At 33.7% G+C, this 19,015-nt stretch overlaps 2 protein-coding genes across 2 annotated transcripts; one reads left to right on the top strand and one right to left on the bottom strand.

Moving 5' to 3' along the window:
* Window positions 1-219: 219 nt before the first annotated feature.
* On the top strand, window positions 220-5,703 carry BIO2 (Radical SAM superfamily protein). The gene is made up of 6 exons (XM_022294667.2): window positions 220-582; window positions 1,618-1,797; window positions 2,244-2,350; window positions 3,252-3,457; window positions 4,955-5,094; window positions 5,238-5,703. Exons 1-6 carry the CDS (start codon window positions 364-366, stop codon window positions 5,541-5,543), a joined length of 1,158 nt encoding a protein of 385 aa, XP_022150359.1. The 5' UTR covers window positions 220-363; the 3' UTR covers window positions 5,544-5,703.
* A 2,159-nt stretch (window positions 5,704-7,862) lies between these two features.
* On the bottom strand, window positions 7,863-12,963 carry LOC111018546 (putative protein phosphatase 2C 33). The gene is made up of 7 exons (XM_022294666.2): window positions 12,760-12,963; window positions 12,023-12,492; window positions 10,989-11,372; window positions 10,789-10,906; window positions 9,400-9,623; window positions 8,351-8,548; window positions 7,863-8,220 (listed from the first exon to the last, which is right to left on the bottom strand). Exons 2-7 carry the CDS (start codon window positions 12,284-12,286, stop codon window positions 8,188-8,190), a joined length of 1,221 nt encoding a protein of 406 aa, XP_022150358.1. The 5' UTR covers window positions 12,287-12,492; window positions 12,760-12,963; the 3' UTR covers window positions 7,863-8,187.
* Between the last annotated feature and the right edge of the window lie 6,052 nt (window positions 12,964-19,015).

Genomic DNA, 19,015 nt, shown 5'->3' with positions numbered 1-19,015 from the left:
CTATGTAAGATTTAACATCTTACGAGTTTTCTTGTCAACAAAATCTAATAGGACTAGACAGTTGGCCTGTGATTAATCGACGTGCAAACAAGCTAGCCAAGACACATGCATATATACAAAATTAACAAAAAATTTTACGATGGAGACTAAATCGTTATAAACAAGACTTTGTAGTTTTTAACCAATAAATAAATATATATATATATATAAAATGAAAGCTCCACTTTGGGCGGAGATCACACAGCGAATTTAACACTGAAACTGAGAGTTGGGTTTAAGCCGTTGAGCTTCCTTCCACCTACTCTCCTCTGCCTTACATTTCCGCCGGAAAATTCTTCCCGCCGGTACCCATTACACCGGAAAATGTTATTTGTTCGATCTTTCTTCCGGTCCCAGCCGAGGCCCTCCGACATTTGCCGCCATTCTCCTGCTTTTTCTCGCCTGTTTTCCTCTAATTCAGCTTCTTCCGCAGCCTCAATTGAAGCCGAGAGGGTACTCAGCGATGGCCCCAGGAACAATTGGACGCGGCAACAGATTCGGGATGTTTACGATTCTCCCGTTCTTGATCTACTCTTCCATGGGGTCAGTATACTCTCTCTCTATTTCTGTTGTGATTGCGGAATTTTCTGTCGTTATTGGGTTGTTGAGTGTAAGGAAAGAGGGAAATGGAGAAACCGAGAGAAAATTCTGCTTTGGAAAGCTAAATGGGTTGGGCAGATTAACTGTTGTTGGAGAGACTTCCAAACTTATTTGCTGTCATTTTTTCCAAGAATGTTACTACTATAAACAATGCTTGGGTGTGGACGATATGTGAAGTTGGAAAATTACTACTGCAAGAGGAGGAGTTTGAGAATATTCTTCTTGTTTTAAATGGGAAATGGCTATCTTGTTCCTTTTATCGCTCTAGAGCCACAATCTTCAGAGATTCTCAGAATCATTGGTCGGTCCGGGTTTGAAGCAGCTAGATTAAAGTCTTATCCGGCTAAGAAATAGCCCATTTGTTTCTCCAGAAGAGATGGGAAACATGCTCAATATCATGTGATTGGATAAAAATCTTTAGAAAGGCTTTCGTTTACCTATCATTATATACATTACCATCCATATTATCTATGGAGTTCGAACCCGAACTGTATTTATGGTGTTCTCTTTCCAATTTATTTTTAAACTACTCTCTCCCCATCATCAGCTTTATTGTTTTCTGTTGTGTTTTTCTTTTTGATTTACCCCTTTTGGAGGTTTAGTCCTTATGTTTTCTCCCTTTTTCTTTCACTCTTTCGGGAGTCTGTCTCGTTTATTGTTTAAAAAAAATATTCCTATTCCTTGCTCTAGAGGCAGAATATGGCATCTAGTATATCATGGAAATTACCAATCATCTATAAATGTAACATAATTCCAATTGTTTACTTTGTTGGTTCCTAACAAATAATTTATTTATGGGAAGTGACTCATTACACTGGTGGTGTTACGATTTTTCTTCTTCTCACAGTGCAACTTGACCTCCTTTTCAAATGTCAAGTTATCAAATGGGTTTATTTTACTTGAAGCAATAGTTCCATGTATTTTTATTCCTATTAATTATGTTTGCTAATATATATAAATACATTTTTTTTTGTTTAGGCGCAAGTTCATAGGCACACACATAATTTCAGGGAGGTGCAGCAGTGTACCCTTCTTTCAATCAAAACAGGTGGGTGTAGTGAGGATTGCTCATATTGTCCTCAATCCTCGAGATATGACACTGGAGTAAAAGCTCAAAAACTTATGACAAAGGATGTCGTCTTGGAGGCAGCCAAAAAGGTATCCATTTTAATTTGGGCAAATTGTTCGGCTCATTGGAGCTGAGTTTCATTGTAGGTGCTAACCAATAATGACATTCATATATATATATTTGGATGAAAAACCAAACTTTCATTAAGAAACACAAAAAGAAGAAAAAAAAAGAACATACAAAAAAATACCAGCCCCACAAAAGGAGTCTTAAATATAACTATGCAGAAAAGAACTAAAATCCAAAAGAATATCGTTGAATACTTCCAAAAGTTCTAACAGTATAATCTAGTTAAATACTTCCAACGCTATGTGTTACAACCCTAGATTTTTTTGCTTATGAGGGCCAAGTTAATCTTCTCCCCTTAACCATATAAATATTGTTGAAAATTTACAGTCCTGTTTCTTAAATTTGTTATAACTCATATTCTTTCCCTTGAGCACCATCTAAAGCATATATTCACATTGTTTGGCAGGCCAAAGAGGCTGGTAGCACAAGATTTTGTATGGGTGCAGCTTGGAGGGACACGATAGGAAGAAAAACTAATTTCAATCAGATACTTGATTACGTAAAAGAAATAAGGTACGAAATTTCACCTCGACTGAAATAAAGTTTACTTACAGAATGCAGATTAAAAATAGACGGATTTCTAAAAGAAATGGACAAAAGTGGGAACAAGTTTTTATATTCCCCCACTCCTGTTAGGTTATAGGAAGGTAATGACAAAAATGCTATTGTATCTTAGAGTGAGTGATAGCGAAGAGCAGAGAATTTAGCCTGAAATTGATTAAAAAGCACATTGAGAAAATGATTTTAAAGCGCTTAGTCTCGTACTTGTATTTTCTCAACTTTCTTTTCTATGCATACTAGGAAGAAAGTCGCCAGGATGCCTATACTAAACACAATCTCTTAAACAAAGGCTTCATCTTTTCTCATGTTTCTCTATCTCATCCCTCACATTATGAAATTTTTATTATTTTATTGCACCTGACCTCACTAATTCACTCTTTTCTTTCTTTTATGCTTCAAGCACTTTCAAACCGCCCTGCAGGTTGGCGAGCGGGGGTGTGCTTGGATGGGTCATTGGTTGAAATCCTAAGACACGTGAATATGATTAAAATTGAAGAAAAATTATAGTCTTATTGATATAGTGCCTTCTGTAAGAATTTTTTGTACTCTTCCGAAGGCTTGGGGTTGGGGTTCACTCTCCTCCCCTTTTTAGTAATACTTCATACTAGCAATAAAATATTTCTCCTTTAAAGATTTCTGCAATTGTTAGGAATAGCAAGGGTTGACTCTTTAGTATTGTCGAATCAAGCTTGTGAAATTCATGATTGAGAATCTGAATTTTTGGCGAGCATGTCCCACAATTACAGCTCTTTTGACTTAAGCAATCACTTTTCCATCGAACACTCTTTTGACTTAAGCAATCACTTTTCCATCGAACATTCATTTTAAATCAAATTTATCTGTGATTTACTAGAGAGATGGGGATGGAGGTCTGCTGCACCTTGGGCATGATAGAGAAGCAACAGGCCGAAGAACTCAAGAAGGCGGGCCTCACCGCTTATAACCACAACCTAGACACGTCAAGGGAATACTACCCAAATATTATCACCACAAGGAGTTATGATGAGCGTCTAAAAACCCTTGAATTTGTTCGTGATGCTGGAATCAATGTCTGTTCAGGTAATGTTGTACATCTTTGATTTTTACTCTGATTTGGATTGGTATGTTGATTAAGATCAGATATTCCTAGATTCAAAACTTATTTTGTAGGAAAAAGTTTCATTAATGAATAACTAAGAAGAAATGGCTTATGAAAGAGGGGTTGAGATTGCAAAAGGGGCTCCCCAGTTGGAAATTATTTAGGATCGATAACTTATGCAAGGAAAATTATATTCCTGGAAAAATGTTCTAAATGGTCAGAAAGTCAAGATGTCTACTAAAGTTATAATTGTGACAATTGGAAGAGGATAATATTCATTTCAGTGAGACATATGATTCGAAAATGGTTTAAGGTTTCATCTATAAGTACACCAACTAAACCGAACGGTTATTAACGATGGAGGGACCTGAGGACATTGCATTTATTACTGCTATTATTTTTTTGGATAAGAGACCAAATGTATTAATGAAAGAATAGGAGAAACAACAGCCCAGGGGCAGAGGGTGGAGGTCACCCCCTCCAAAGCACTAAACAAGGAGAGATTTCCGTTGTTTATAATCATAGTGAGGCTATCCCTGATATTCCGGGTTCATGATTTGGGGGCTTCACTTCCCTGATGATGGAGGTAAAGGGATGTTAATGAAGGGACACATGTATCACTTCTTTGGCTTCTGGTACAATAAATTATTATTTATTATTATTGGCCTTCCATGACATTATCTACTTCTCTAATGGGGTATTATTATGATGGTAAACATTTCAGAGAGACTTTTTCCCTGTGTTCACTCTCAATTTTATGATAGACAAATTTTTTTATTGATTTGATGAAAGATACCAAAAAAAAAAAAAAAAACCTGGTAGACTTAGTAGTTTTACTTTTGATGTTCAAGCCAATTATAGAGATTTTTGTCTTTAACTCCTTTGGCTAGATTATGGGGTTGCCTCCTCCCCTTTTGTACTCTCTTTTTATGGCATACTGTTACAATGTTACTGATAGGCCCCAAAATAGAAAAGTATGTTCTAGAGAGGGGGAGAGCAGCTGATGTGAGTGGGATGTGAGGAAATTCTATTAGAGTTGTTAGTCGGGCAATATGGTAATTTAAGCTGGTCCGGACACTCACTAGTATTAAAAAAAAAAAGAAAGTAATTAGTAGTACAAGGTATATGTTGGCTAGGAGTATGAGGGAGGGGCATCTTTTTGCTGGTTTTGTTAAGAATTAGTGTGGAAAGAATAGGTAGCTCTTGAAATCTCACTTGGCCCTTGTAATTCCTCTTTGAACATAAATAATAGAATCGAGGTTCTATCAGCTTTTTCTTTGAAAAGAAAAGACCATGTAAAGATAAATACTCAGGTATTAGTTTACTAGTAGTGACTTCTTTTGTAAGCTAAAACATTATCTTTAATTTTAGCGTTGTAAATTTTCCATCCCTTTTGTCCTAAACGACTCTGGCATTGCTACTTTCATTGGTAAATAATCTTATGAGAATTTGGTGACAATTTTAATTTCTGGCAATAGGAGGAATAATTGGGCTTGGAGAGGCAGAAGAGGACCGAGTTGGTTTGCTGCATACTTTGGCGACGCTACCGTCACACCCTGAGAGTGTTCCCATCAACGCGCTTGTTGCAGTGAAAGGAACCCCTCTTCAAGATCAAAAAGTAGCTCCTATTTACTTGAGCATAACCTTGTTGTTTGTCACTCTCGAATTCGTTTGTGTTCATATGTGTTGCAAAATTACCTCATCTTAAAAGCTAGTTGGTTTGAGTTCTATAGTGAATGGTTTTCTTACCTTGCTGTTCAGCCTGTTGAAATATGGGAGATGATTCGAATGATCGCCACAGCACGAATCACAATGCCGAAAGCAATGGTGAGGTTGTCAGCAGGTAGAGTGAAGTTCTCCGTGCCTGAGCAGGCATTATGCTTCCTTGCCGGAGCGAATTCAATCTTCACCGGGGAGAAACTGCTAACGACGCCAAATAATGATTTCGATGCTGATCAACTCATGTTCAAGATGCTGGGTCTGATCCCAAAAGCTCCCAGTTTCAGTGATGGTGTTGAGAAAGCCCCTGAAGAAGAGTCTTTACAAGAAGCTGCTTCCAATTCATGAGCCACTGCCTCCATTGAAATGAAGACTCTCTCTCTCTGTTTATTGTAGCAAAATTTGGTCAACCTTTGTTAACCCAATAGATTTGCAGTTTATTAGTCATAATATGTGAGCTAATGGAAACTTATTAGAGAAAATAAGGTTTAAATATTATTTTGGTCCACGTAATCTCAGTTTTCTTTCGTTTTGGTTTTTATATTTTTAGAAGGTCTATTTTGGTTTTTTACTTAATTTTTAAGTTTTATTTATTCTAGTCTATATTTTCAAAATATCTGTTTTGGTACCTGCAATTTTAAAAAGTACTTTTTAGTTCTTGTTTTTAGATTTGAACACAAATTCTATACCGAATGGAAATTTTAATGGACTCTATTATTTAAAAAATTGTAATTTCACAAATAATCTATTCTCATACGACCAAGGTTTATCTTGCATCTGTTGAGGCAATTTCGATTTTGATAGCTAAAAAGTAATTGATTTCATTAAACATTGGATCTTTTTGGTCTAAAAGCACCTCGTCGATAGGATTCCCTTCTTTCTTCAAAGGTACGAAATGGTGTATTTTATTTGTGCCCCTTCTTTTGGGTATGGAGGTACTAAGAGTATTTTCACAGCCAACCACAAAAATTGAAAGAGTCGTACCATTCAAAATAGAATTCGATCGAAGAAAAAGAAGAATAAGACTTCCCATTATAATAAAGGCCTATGTAAAAAAAAAGTTTACTAATTTCATTTTTTTTAAATCCCATTTTATTAAGAACTTTATGAATGGTTCCATTAGCAATTTGCAGAAGACAATTGAATGAAAGGAACCTCTAAGCATTTTTTTAATATAAGTTTTTTAGGTCATAATCACGTCACTTTCTTTCCAAAAATTTGAGTTGACAATTTTTTTAATTTTTTATTTCATCTTTAGGGTTTTTTTAGTACAACATAGGGAGAAATTGAACTCATATATTTCAATTTATTTCCATTGAATTTAAAAGTTCCAATTTATTCTCTATGATTTAATTAAATTTTACAAAGAGTAAATTCAAAACATGTCACTATTTAATACAATAATCGCACGAACAATTTATAAAGTTCAACTAAATCATAAAAGTCAAAATTTTTTTTTTTGCCAACACGAGTTTAGCTGCACCTCACTTGTACTAAAAAGAACTTTTTTAAATTGGAGAAGCCAAAATTTAAATGTAAGCCCATACCATTAAATATATTAAATTATCTCTAATCTTTCGGGTAATTCTCTATTTTGATCTTTAGTCTTTTAAAATTTAAAATTTTACTCTTAATATATTAAAGATTCAAATTTACTCTTAATATATAATTAAAATTTGATCATAAAAAGACGATGTGTCATTACATTATTATTTTATTAACATATTTAAGCACACTAATATGCTATTTCAAGAAAATGAATTTTACCGATGAAAATTTATGTTTCATGTCAAATAACATCCAAGTGACCTATTTAAACGTGAAAATATATTGAGAAAGTAATAATAATTAATAATACATCCATTTTTTTGTTAACAAATTTTAACCATTTTCTTTTTCCGAAAGGATTCAATTAAGATTTTTTTTTTGATAAATTAGGAGTAAAATTGAGGGTTTCAAAATATAGGACCAAATTGAAAATTTAGCCCAAAAACAATTGGGACTAGGTACAATTCAAACATCAAGACTTTCCTGTCAAAACAAGTTTAGTTCAACAGTAATTGACATGTTGATCGGAGTTCAAATCCCCTCTCCAATATGTTATACTAAAAAAAAATTCAGACTTTCCTCTTGTTTCTTTCCAAAATCCCCCAAGCTTTTCTTTTACTTTTTTTAATTAAAGCAAGACAAATCAAATGAAAATATAATGATAAAAAAATGATTTAAATATTATTTCAATCCCTACTTTGGTTCATTTTCATCCTTCCAACGTTATGTATTTTTAAAATGTCCATTTTGATCATTTTGCTTTTTTTAAAAGCAAACAATTTGATCTCTTTATAGAAAATTTTAACATCAATTTTATACACAATGCAAACTTTTTAATACAAATTCATCGTTACATTTTAAGAAATTTCAGGAGTGAAATGTCATGTTAGAAAGACTAACAATGCATGTTTAAAAAAAGTACAAAAACTAATACATGAACTAGAATGAATGTAGGGATCAAAACGAACCAAAGTCGAAAATTCCACGACCAAAATAATGTTTAAACCTAAAAAGAAAAAGGAGGTAACAACATACTTACATTAACATGAGTGGCAAAATTCCAAAGTTAGTCTCAAGACTTGGAATTCAAAAAAGATCCAAATCTACCAAACTAGGGAGGAAAGAAAAACTTTTATCTATATATCATTCCTTAGAGAAATAAACAATCAATCATGGCTTCAAAATTTCTCCTATAAAAAGGAGAAAAAAAAAAAAAAAAAACTACAATGAAGCCAACTGACCACCAACAAGCATTCATCTCCAACAGTTTATAAACACAAGAAAATATACATACATACATATATATATAGTTAATCAATGATTTAAAGAATGAAGAGGAAGTATAACCATGATAGGAATAAAGATTTTCCTTTATTTCCAAAACTCGCCTGAACCAATCAAGTGTTTCGGGAGAGAGAACAGCGGCCGTAGCGAGGCAAGAGCTCTACTGAGTGTCCATATCATTGGTAAGCAGCCCCTGAAACAAAAGCCAATTGTTAGAAATTGAGTTTCTCGAATGTCTAGCCCGACGAAACTATAACGAAATGAAATCTATGACTTCTACTCCCTCTGTCATATTGGTTTGTGTTTAGTGAGTGCCTCTTTACCTGCCCTTTCGCTGTCACTGGAGCACTCTTGCTAGAATCCAGGTACAGGCATACTACTGCACAATCATCCACCTTGGCAGTAGGGTACTTGAATCTCCATGCTCGAGTAGCCGAGTCCACAAGGACGCGTGCTGCAGAGGATCTAGGAGAAGATGCAACAATTGCCACAACCTCTTCATTCGAGAGAGCATTCCAGACCTGCGAGATCGAACAAGTAGCAAAAAAGGAATGTAGGTTTTGAAATGAAAAAGATCAGAACAAAAGAGCCTTGTTTGAATGACAAGTTAGGTTCACACTCTGAGCTCTCCAAAACAGATACTGTGGCCGCTATAAAAAATGTAAGAACAGAGTGTGCCCAGGTCAATAAGAAAAATTACAGCAGTCTAAGCCATCTTCGTATTTGTGGTTTGATGGAATCCAAATAGTTGAAATGGATTGAAAGATAAAATGATAGAAAGACTACAATTATTCTCAAGTAATTCGAGGTACTTGGACCAACCCTCCCCTCTAGAAATCACTCAAGCCTGCCTAAACCACAGTAACCAGTTCGTCTCCCTTCATCTCTTTCCTCCCACTCTATTTGTAGCAAATCCCCCGACAACTTCTTTATCTAACTACTAAATACCCTTAACACCCTGATAATATTCCTAATTCTATCCTAGTAGGATTCCTCTCATGGTTCTATTTTCAAAATAAATAGGAACTGGACAAATTAATGGCAATCACTTCAGTACTTCGTTTTGAATTTTTTGTTTTATCATGTTAAGAGATTTGCTTCTTGTTTGATTACTAGACAATTTAGGGGTTCTTTTTATCGGTAATTGTTGTCTTTTATTTTTTGTAACCTTTTCGGTTGGTGTGGCGTGGCCCATTTTCTCTCGATGTCTTCTTCTTGTTCTTTAATTCCTCTCGATGAAATTGATTTTCTAATTAAAAAAATGGCATGGATGAGGAAAAGGTTTCATAAGAGGTGATACTTGATGTCAACCATCGATGAAAATCTGCAAATGATCAAAATATCAGTCCAATATAATGGTTAGACATCTTACCCCATCTGTAGCCAGTACCACAAATTCATCTTTCTCGGTAAGAGGATGATAAGAAACGTCAGGAACAGCAATCAAGCCGAAGTCTTTTAAACAGAAATCTCCGAACGCTCTGGCCATAGCAAGACCAGGAGAATTGCTGTTAGGAAGCCAAACCCGAAAAGTCTCGGGCTCATTTTGAAGAGCAAAGACTCTTCCTTTGCAAAGTCTGATCCTTTCAGCTTCCCCTACCAGAGGAAGAAACAAAAAACTTCACACACACAAACAAGAAATTCTCTTGCGCAAACTTACTCTTCAGGACCCTGAACTATTTCTAGCAAAAGGTATTTATGATGATCGCTGTGGTACCAAATTAACAAAAATTAATACAAGCTCCAGATTTATTTAACCATCACCTTTGGCTAGCACGATGCCTTTCAAATATATCCTCAGAAAGGATGTGCATTAAGGATCTATGCATCTAATTTTATGATATACGAAACCAGATAGCTAAAGTAATATTTTTCAGAATAATGGTTAATAATTAAATGAGAGCAATTGAAAAACAAAATACCAAATAATCAAAAAGAATCTATAGAATTAGTATCATAAACCGGCTTTTTGGTGGTCACTTTTTGCAGACAGGAAAGCATAAGCCATGATGTAAAACTAGGGAAGAAAAGATCAAGGAATACAAACACGGTGTAGAGAAGCTAAAAAGTTCTCATATCCTGGAAACTTTCATCCTTATCTACCAGATGCTTACTAATATTCTATATAGGGAAATAGTACATGCACGCTATTATTCCATTGTAGAAGTTGCTCTAACCATCATATCAGCCAGCTCAAAAGTGGGAAAAAGAGGGTGCTGGATTCAAAGAGTGCAGGTCATGAAGTTTATAGAACCATATGTCAACCTCAACATAACCATTTCTTTTCCTTGTTCAAAGGAGGAATCCAAATGCCAAATCAATAAAGGATCTAAGGGACACGATTAACAGTTAGTACTCATGCAGTAATGGCATGTTAGAAATACAGAATTTGGTGAAATGGAAATGTTCAAGTTCGTATCTATTTTTAGCATCAAACATAGTATTATCTAGGGCACCTAATAAACCATTGAATTCATCAGAAAGAATTGCTTATAAACATTCTTCCATCATAAATCCTGATTGCCCCTTTGACTTGAAAAACGATGTGATTTTCCAAAAAAAAAAAAAAAATGCAACAAGCATCTAAAATAGGGGAACAAGAAGAAATTTATGTCATGCCAAAATTCTTCATCTCGAAAAATAAAAACGAGCACTGATCAAGTTTGGAAATATAACATTGTATATACACACAAATGTAAAAAGATACATGGAAAGATAAATTGATAGTTACAGGGAAAGTCTGAAGAGAGTAGAGGCATACTTGGAAGATTTGGCTTGAGGTCCACGGTCAACTGAACTGCAATGATAGAATCAAATTTATCTCTGGTACCTAAAACAGCCCTCGAGTCCCCAACATTTCCAATGATAAGATTCCGACCCTGTTTATCACAAAAAGAGTTAAAAGATAAAATGACGAGAGCTGTAACAGTAATGAAAATGACAAGAGCTGTAAGTCAACACCTGTTTAACCAAAGCAACTGCTGTTGTACCACTGGTATAGCAATCAATCTGTGGATGTAGCTTAAGCTCCTTGTCCATCACCTTAAAAGCCTTCAGAAAAGACTCTTTCAACATGACATAAACGTCGTTGTAACTGCCCTGACGACTGAGGCCACAATGAGAGGTCCCAGAGTCTTTGTAAACCAACATTGGTGGAGAGACTTGATGCCCTGGAGAAATACTACTCGCATCCGATAGCCCTTCCTTTTTGGTCTCATCCAATTCCCACTGAGCGCTCAGTTTTAGAGGAAGAGAATCCCTGACTTTCTTTGAAACCATATGGCCAAAGGGACCGTGTCCATCAAAGACTCCACAAAACAATGTATCTTCTTTGGAACCAAAATTCTAAACAAGAGAAGTCCTTATTCAGAGGCAACAAAGAAATATATTAAAACATAAATGCAGAAAAATAAAAGCTGATGTTATATTCATTGAAAGGAGTAGCACGGGAAACATTAAGAGCAATGGAGAAAACAAATAATCACTTTTAAAATAAAAATATATGGGTTCTACATTTTACAGATTCGTCTCTCACTTCCTAGATGTGATCAATATAAAGCTTATTACTTCATAACGAAAATAGGTTAATGAAAATATACACTTGTATATTAAAAGGGAGAAAATAACAAAAAAAGCAGATACAGCATTGACCACAAATTTGCAAACAGTTGAATAATCATTTAATAACACATATGAACTTAAAATCCTTGGTGCGGACGTGGGTGCCCTAGGTACAAGGGAGGGAAGCTCCAACTCCCGGTTATTAGAAAAAGAAAAAAAAAACATATAAACTTAAAAGCCACGGCTCGAAAGATGATCCTAAGATAAACTGAGTTCAAAGTCCACCAAAAACTAAACACAAGATTTTAGATATGTGTGACTTGGCTTCTAATAAAACACAAACACTAAAACATGCAACAGAAAATGATATACCATCAAAATTCACAAGAAATGGCACCATAGCACCAGCAAAATATAGAGGGAAAGAATTAAACCTCCCAGACGATCATAGCGTCCTGATTAACGCCTTTCTTGCCTTGCCTAGTAAAGAGCGAAGCATGATCTGTTGACCCATTCAAGAACATCCGGCCAGGAACTCGATGAAGCGACATCTCCCTTCCGGAGTCATTAGAGGGAGAGGAGGAACCCTTTCTCTTCGAGTTCCTCCGAGTAACAAGGCCATCATTACGAGAAGTGGAAGCGAGCTCAGAATAAGGGATCGCGCGTTTGGTGCGGTTGCCGGAGAGGCATGATCCCATTCCGAGGGCTCTGACTACGTCTAGAAAACACTCCAGACCTACCAAACGGTCAGAACCACGCAATTCCACCGCCGACTCCGTCGCGAAGAACCTTCCAATTCGATGGAAATCCTCAGCAGATTCTTCTGGATTTCTCAAACCAAATCAGCGGCACATTTCTCAAAAAAAGACCGCCAGAGCGAATAATCGAATTTGCTGCACGAAGCCTGAAGATGCAGCGAATAAACACCGATCCATCACAAATGAAAAATCAATAACATCGATGCAAATCCAATCACCACTCGTTAAAACTACATAACAATAACAAAACAAGCAAAAATACAAGCAAAACATAGGAGATCGAAACTCGTTGGATGAAGGAAACGAACAAAAAACGACAAACCGACCAGAAGCAATGATTAATCACTCCAAATTCAAAGACGACAAAACGGAGAATAAAGCGAAAAACTATAAGATCTTCAAAGGCACTTTACTTGTATCAACATATCGATTGATCAGTGAGGAAGAGCTGGAGTTGTGAGAAGAAAGTCAAAAAATCTTCATCTTCCTCAAGAACAATCCACGATTTGGCGAAACCAGGATCTTCTGATTCGTTCGTTTTCCGAAGTCAAAAAATTGAATTTCTCTCTCTCTCTCTCTCCCCCCTCTCTTTTTCTCTCTCTCCTTATCCAAATTACTACTTTGATTTAAATATTTTAGAAACTCGTTTTAAATAATAAAAAAAGGCTTTAGGAAACAGATAATGCTGACGTCATGTATTGTCTCCATTGGGAAAAAAAAATTAATCCACCTCGTTTTTGTTCATTTTCATCTTATACGAAAGCTAAAAAGTATACCGATCAAAATGGACGTTTTAAAAATATAAACGAGAGACTCTATATTTGCTTGACGGTCAATATTAATAGGAGTGTGAGAAACCTTTTCAACGACCGGGTCTTGGAATTGCTGATAACATAACATTTCTGGAGATATAATTTTCACTCGTTGGAGAGGCCATAGATGAAATAATATTGTTTCTTCTCTCACTTGTACAACTTGCAATTTGGGGGACAAAGCTACCTATCTATTAATAGTAATCAAAGAGTTTTCTTTATAAAGCTAACTCTGAAGGGATTTGATGAGACATCGGGTTGAAGGGATTTGATTACTATTGTTTTCTTTATTAATAGTAATCAACAATAGTGTGTTTGAACAATACCTCTTGATACTTATCTTTTCATTTAAGAAATGCTCCGAGAGACCTACTTACGATAGGGTAAGAGGCCATTAGCAAAAAATAAAGTAAAAAACAATAATAAGATCTCCGAAGAGAGAAAATTATTCGAATATGAGTCTCTTATTATACTTGACAATTTTTTTTATCCTCTGGAGAAAGAATGAATCGTGGATCGAACTCACAACCTCTTAGTTGGAGATATGGACTAATTACCGTTGAGCTATACTCATTTTGGTAAAATCAAAATATTTTATAATGAAATAGCATCCATAAAAATGTTATTATAATAAAAAAAATTTATATTGATGGAAATTATTATTCAAAAAATATTTATATTTTATATTTATTGACAATTAGTTATATTTTAACAAATCAATTAATAGTAATCAAGGATAATAATTAAATAAATGGAAGTTGAATGTTGGTAGGTGTTTGAACTTTCAATTTTTTGTCCAATAGATCTTAAACATTAGGAATATTTAATAAGCCTCTTAAGTTTGAATTTTTGTCTAATAAGTGTTAGTTTATTACCATTCTTAAAATTAACAAATGTGTTAAGACAAAAAATTGAATTTTGTATTTTCCATTAAAAAAATTTAATTAAATTTTGTCTCTAACAAAACAATGAATTTTTGTGACAATAACTATTAGACATAAAATTGAAAATTTTAAGATCTATTAAACACAAAATTAAAAATTTAGAGATTTATTGGATACTTTTAGAGACATATATATCTATTAAATCGTCCTACCCACAATATATTCCTAAACATATAAAATCATACTCCAACCAATAATACCCAATATATTTATATAAAATCATACCCTTAAACATATTCATAGACATAAAATCATATGCCCCAACCAATAATAACCAATGCATAACTCGAAAATCATACCATAAAACATATTCAGACTCTTACGTAATCTTATTCCATTAATATGGTTCTTAAACGAGGCTCACCTATGTTGTTATCCCAAAAATCATTGTCGGGAAGATGATTCCTGAATTTGAGGCGGATTCGATAACTAATTCCATTCCGAGATTCTAACAAACAACTAGTTCCATGGACCCATGGTAAGAAAATGCATGACCTAAGATCGGAGTCGAAGATGGAAGGATTTTTTTAAAAACTAAAAGTGAAATAGTTATCCACGAGGACTATAAAATACCGCACAATTAAACTAAAGATGATTTAATGTGATCAAAAAATGAGGAAAAAAAAAAGAATATTATGATTTAGAATTGCTCAACTTTTCAAATGAAATTTTATCCATTTTAGTATTTCATAAGAATGAGATTCTAAATTATTATAATCTAAATTATATATGTTGAAGGAAAAAAAAATTGCTTTAAACAATAGATTGTACTTTTGTTTTTGCTATAGTAAAAAATTGTACTATTGTTGTATAGAAGTTGTTCTTTCTTTTCTCATTTTTCTGGAAAAAAATTTATTGGAGAGATTGGATTATTGTATTTTTAAAAGGATGAAAGTTTAAAATGTTTGTAAAATCATTCCCGGATTTTGATAATATCTCAAAATTAGTCACTTTCATTAAACAACCAAATGGTGTGACTAGTCAATAACTCTTTCTTTTTTTTTTTTCCTTTTGACTTTAAAAGTTGCGAGGAGCGAAATCTCGACATTAACTTTTAGAATGGTAATAGATGTTTTATCTAGGGCAAAATACGTTTTTGGTCCTTGTGCCCGCCTCCTCTTCAGACGTGTCCTCGATGCATATTCTGTACATTATAGCCTGCAACTGATTCAACTTCCACTTCTAGGAGATCAAACGTGGCTACCTAAGGAAACTCCGATACGATCCGTCCCTCGGCTAGGAGGCTTTCTAAAGCAACAAGCGAGAAAGTTGCCTTTTTTCAATAACAAAAAAGGGAAAGAAGGTTTGAGGTAGGTGTCTACTTGGTCCCTCAAGTTTCAAAATGAACACTTTTGGTCCTTAGAGATTTAAAGTAGGTGTCGACTTGGTTACTGAAGTTTTAAAATGAACACTTTTGATCCCTGAAGTTTGAGAAATAGTGCTAAATGGTCCCTAATTTTTTTAAACTGTTAATTAACTAATATTAAAATGACATGACAAATTGCAATTAAATTATTTATTGTAGTTGTTGATGTGGCAAATTATATTAATTAAATGATATATGGCCGGTATAAACGATGGCGGCAAAGACGTGGTGGTCGCTGTAAAAGGGTAGGACAAAGAGAGAGAAAGAGACAAGGAGATGAGAGAGAAAGTATCATCAACTACACATATATTATTTAATTAATATAATTTACCACATTAACAACTATAATAAATAATTTAATTGTAATTTGTCACGTTATTTTAATATTAGTTAATTAACAGTTTAAAAAAATTAGGAATGATTTATAACTATTTTTCAAACTTCAGGGACCAAGTTCACACCTCAAGGATCAAAAGTGTTTATTTTGAAACTTGAGAACCAATTAGACACCTACTTCAAACCTAATGGACCAAAACTGTTCATTTTGAAACTCCGGAACCAAGTAGACACCTACCTCAAATCTCATGGACCAAAAATGTATTTTCCCCTTTTATCTACTAAATTATGTTTGAATTGACAATATCTACATAATTTTTATACTTTAAAGATTTCCTTCTCGTTGTTGGCTTCGATAATATCTTAAGAGTAAATCTGAATCATGTTAGGTTAGTGACACGACATCGTAATTGAGTTATCGTAGCACTATACAAATATCTTCAATGACACAAACTTCAATGTTCACACGACTTGTAAGCAAGCTCGTTAATGATGTTACTATTAGAGTGCGACAATTTAAATCATAAAGTACTTGAATTAAAATAAAATAAAATTAAAAAATTAAAAAAAAAAGAGTTTTGAGATTTTTGAATAAGTGGAAAGAAATGTTGCCTTTTGAAAGAGGCAATGATTGCGAAATCTGAGTTGGCGAAGATTTGGCAAACCGACGTCGTATTATCCATTCTACCAATAAACGATTCCCTTTAGAAAACAAAAAGTTTTAATATTAATATTGGGTTTTTTTTTTTCTTTTTTACCTCAAGATTTAAGATTTCTTTGGTAAGGATCTTTTTCCTTAAAAAATATTTTTAGTCCGTGTACTTTCACTAAATAACAAGTTAGTTCCTCAACTTTAATTTGTAATGATTTAGTTTTTGTATTTTCAAATTGGTAACAATTTAATCGTTGAACTTTAATATGTAACAATTTAATCATTGTATTTTAAAGTTGGTAATGATTTAGTCCTTATCTGAATTTTTTTTTTTTGTTAAATTTCTTGTATGTATAGATTGATAAACTAAAAAGAGACCAAATATGTTTATAAATTAGAAAGATTAAATTGTTATATGATAAAAGTTGACACTTATTTTTAATAACAATTTTTACGATAAGGACTAAATTGTTTCAAATGTTAAACTACATGGGCTAAATCGTTACAAGTTAAAGTTCAGGAACTAAATTGTTAAAAGTACATGAACTAATTCATTACAAACTGAAGTTCAGGGACTAGGGACCAAATGTGTTTTTTAACCAAAAATTAAACTTATAAAATAATAATTATATCATTTTTGGTATTTCACTTTTTTAAAATCTGCTAAATTTCAAAAACCAAAAATAGATTTTGGAAAAATAGCTTATTTTTAGTTTTAAAAAGATTTAAATTTTAAGTTTAATCTTTAAACTTTGATTATTTTGTCTAATAAATTATCTAACTGAAAAATTATTTGGTAAGTCCATACCTTTCAATATTGTGTCAGATTCTTGAGCTTAAAAATGTGTATAATAGGTCGTTGAAATTTTACTTTTGTATCTAATAATCACTCAACTATCAAATTTTGTGTCTAATAGTGTCTAATTTATGAGACCAAAAGATTTAAAGTTCAAGGACCCAACCTATTTGACACAAAAATGAAAATCTTTTTAGACACTTTTTTCAAATTTAAGGACCTACTATTATTATTATTATTATTATTATTATTATTATTATTATTATTATTATTATTATTTTAACTTGCCCCATGAAGACTCGCTTTCGCTACGGCTACGGACAGCCTAGTGAACCGGTCGTGGCACTCGACGAAAGGGGGGCACACTGAGCAAAAGGGGTTCGACAGGAAAGTCGTTTCGATCCAATCCATTCTTGGAGTCAAATAAAGATAAAAGTATATGTCAGTGACCTAACACGACGAGGCACTCTCCGAGGGCATGGAATGTCTACTATTTTTTTTCCTATAGAGCTTGTGCCCATGCACAAACTCCTATCGAAAAGCTAGTAAGTAGCCTTTTTGTTTCTATAGCTTCAAAGTCAAAGAGGAAGTTTCTTCTGATTGGAAGGTTTCCGCATCTCTCTAGGTTGCACACCCCCTTTAAATCGTTCTATTCGTGCTTGAAAATACCCCATCGGTCCGCTCCTTTTAAGGGACATTCTTAGTCGTCCTCCGAGAGTTAAAACACCTCATAGATCAGATCGTTCGACTAAACTCGTTGGCTCCGCGTCCACTGAAAGTAGGTTACCTTCGTCATCGTCAGCATTTGGTACTCTCTCGATAGCTTCTCTCGTTCACTTCAAGCCTTTGGTGTAATGACCCGTAAGCTGCTTAGGGGGGGCGTCAAATCGCCGAAAGGCCTTGGTAATTCTCCAATTTGGTAATCTGAAGATAGAAGAAACTTTTTAGAGCAGCTCTAGAAATTAAAAAAATTCAAAAATCAAATTTTTGTAATTTGAACTTACAAAATAGTTTGGTTTTAAGATTAAATAAAATAATAATACTAATACTCAAGGCTTCAAGTAATCAAATTAATTTGTAGGTTTTAGTGTTTGTGCTAAGAGTTTGCATAACCCTTTGGTTAATAGGCCACTTCACGATTGTTCTGATATCGTTTGATATCAACGCCTCTTTGGTGTAAGAGGATTTTGATATCGTATCACAATGTAAAAGTCGTGTACAACCTAAAGAGGTGATCATATCTCTAATATAGATGTGGTATCAAAGTTCAATTCATTTTGAAAGTAGTTGGTTGACCATTCAAATAGTTGAATTGATGATTTTACTTCAATCTCTTTTGTCTATCAATAACACTAATACTTCCCGGTAAATGTAAATTCAACATAATTTCTTTTTTTTTTATTCGGTTATCTACCTCTGAATTTTTGACAGATAGGGTCAAAATGAGCATGGATGAGCAATAATTAGCATCTACTTCTTTTCTTGAAGCCAGATAGGTTAAATAAAAAATAATTGGTCAGCTATAAAAAAAAATAATAAAAGCATAGAATTCTTACACCCTAGCTGGTAATTAGGAAGTATTGTAAATTGTTCATTAAATAATTCCAAAAAGTGTCCAATAAAAATTTTAGATCAACTTAGTTTTTATTATAAATAACTAAATTTGTAGATGTTCATGCTTAGCACAAAGTCTATTACTTTTTATATTTAAATTTAGGCTTAAATTAATTTGGTCCATACATGCACTTTCGACTTTGATTCAT

Source organism: Momordica charantia (genome assembly GCF_013281855.1).
Source record: "Momordica charantia cultivar OHB3-1 chromosome 7 unlocalized genomic scaffold, Mcharantia_2.0 BLBB01000007.1, whole genome shotgun sequence".
Classification (NCBI taxonomy): domain Eukaryota; kingdom Viridiplantae; phylum Streptophyta; class Magnoliopsida; order Cucurbitales; family Cucurbitaceae; genus Momordica; species Momordica charantia.
This window is presented reverse-complemented; position numbering and strand designations above follow the sequence as displayed.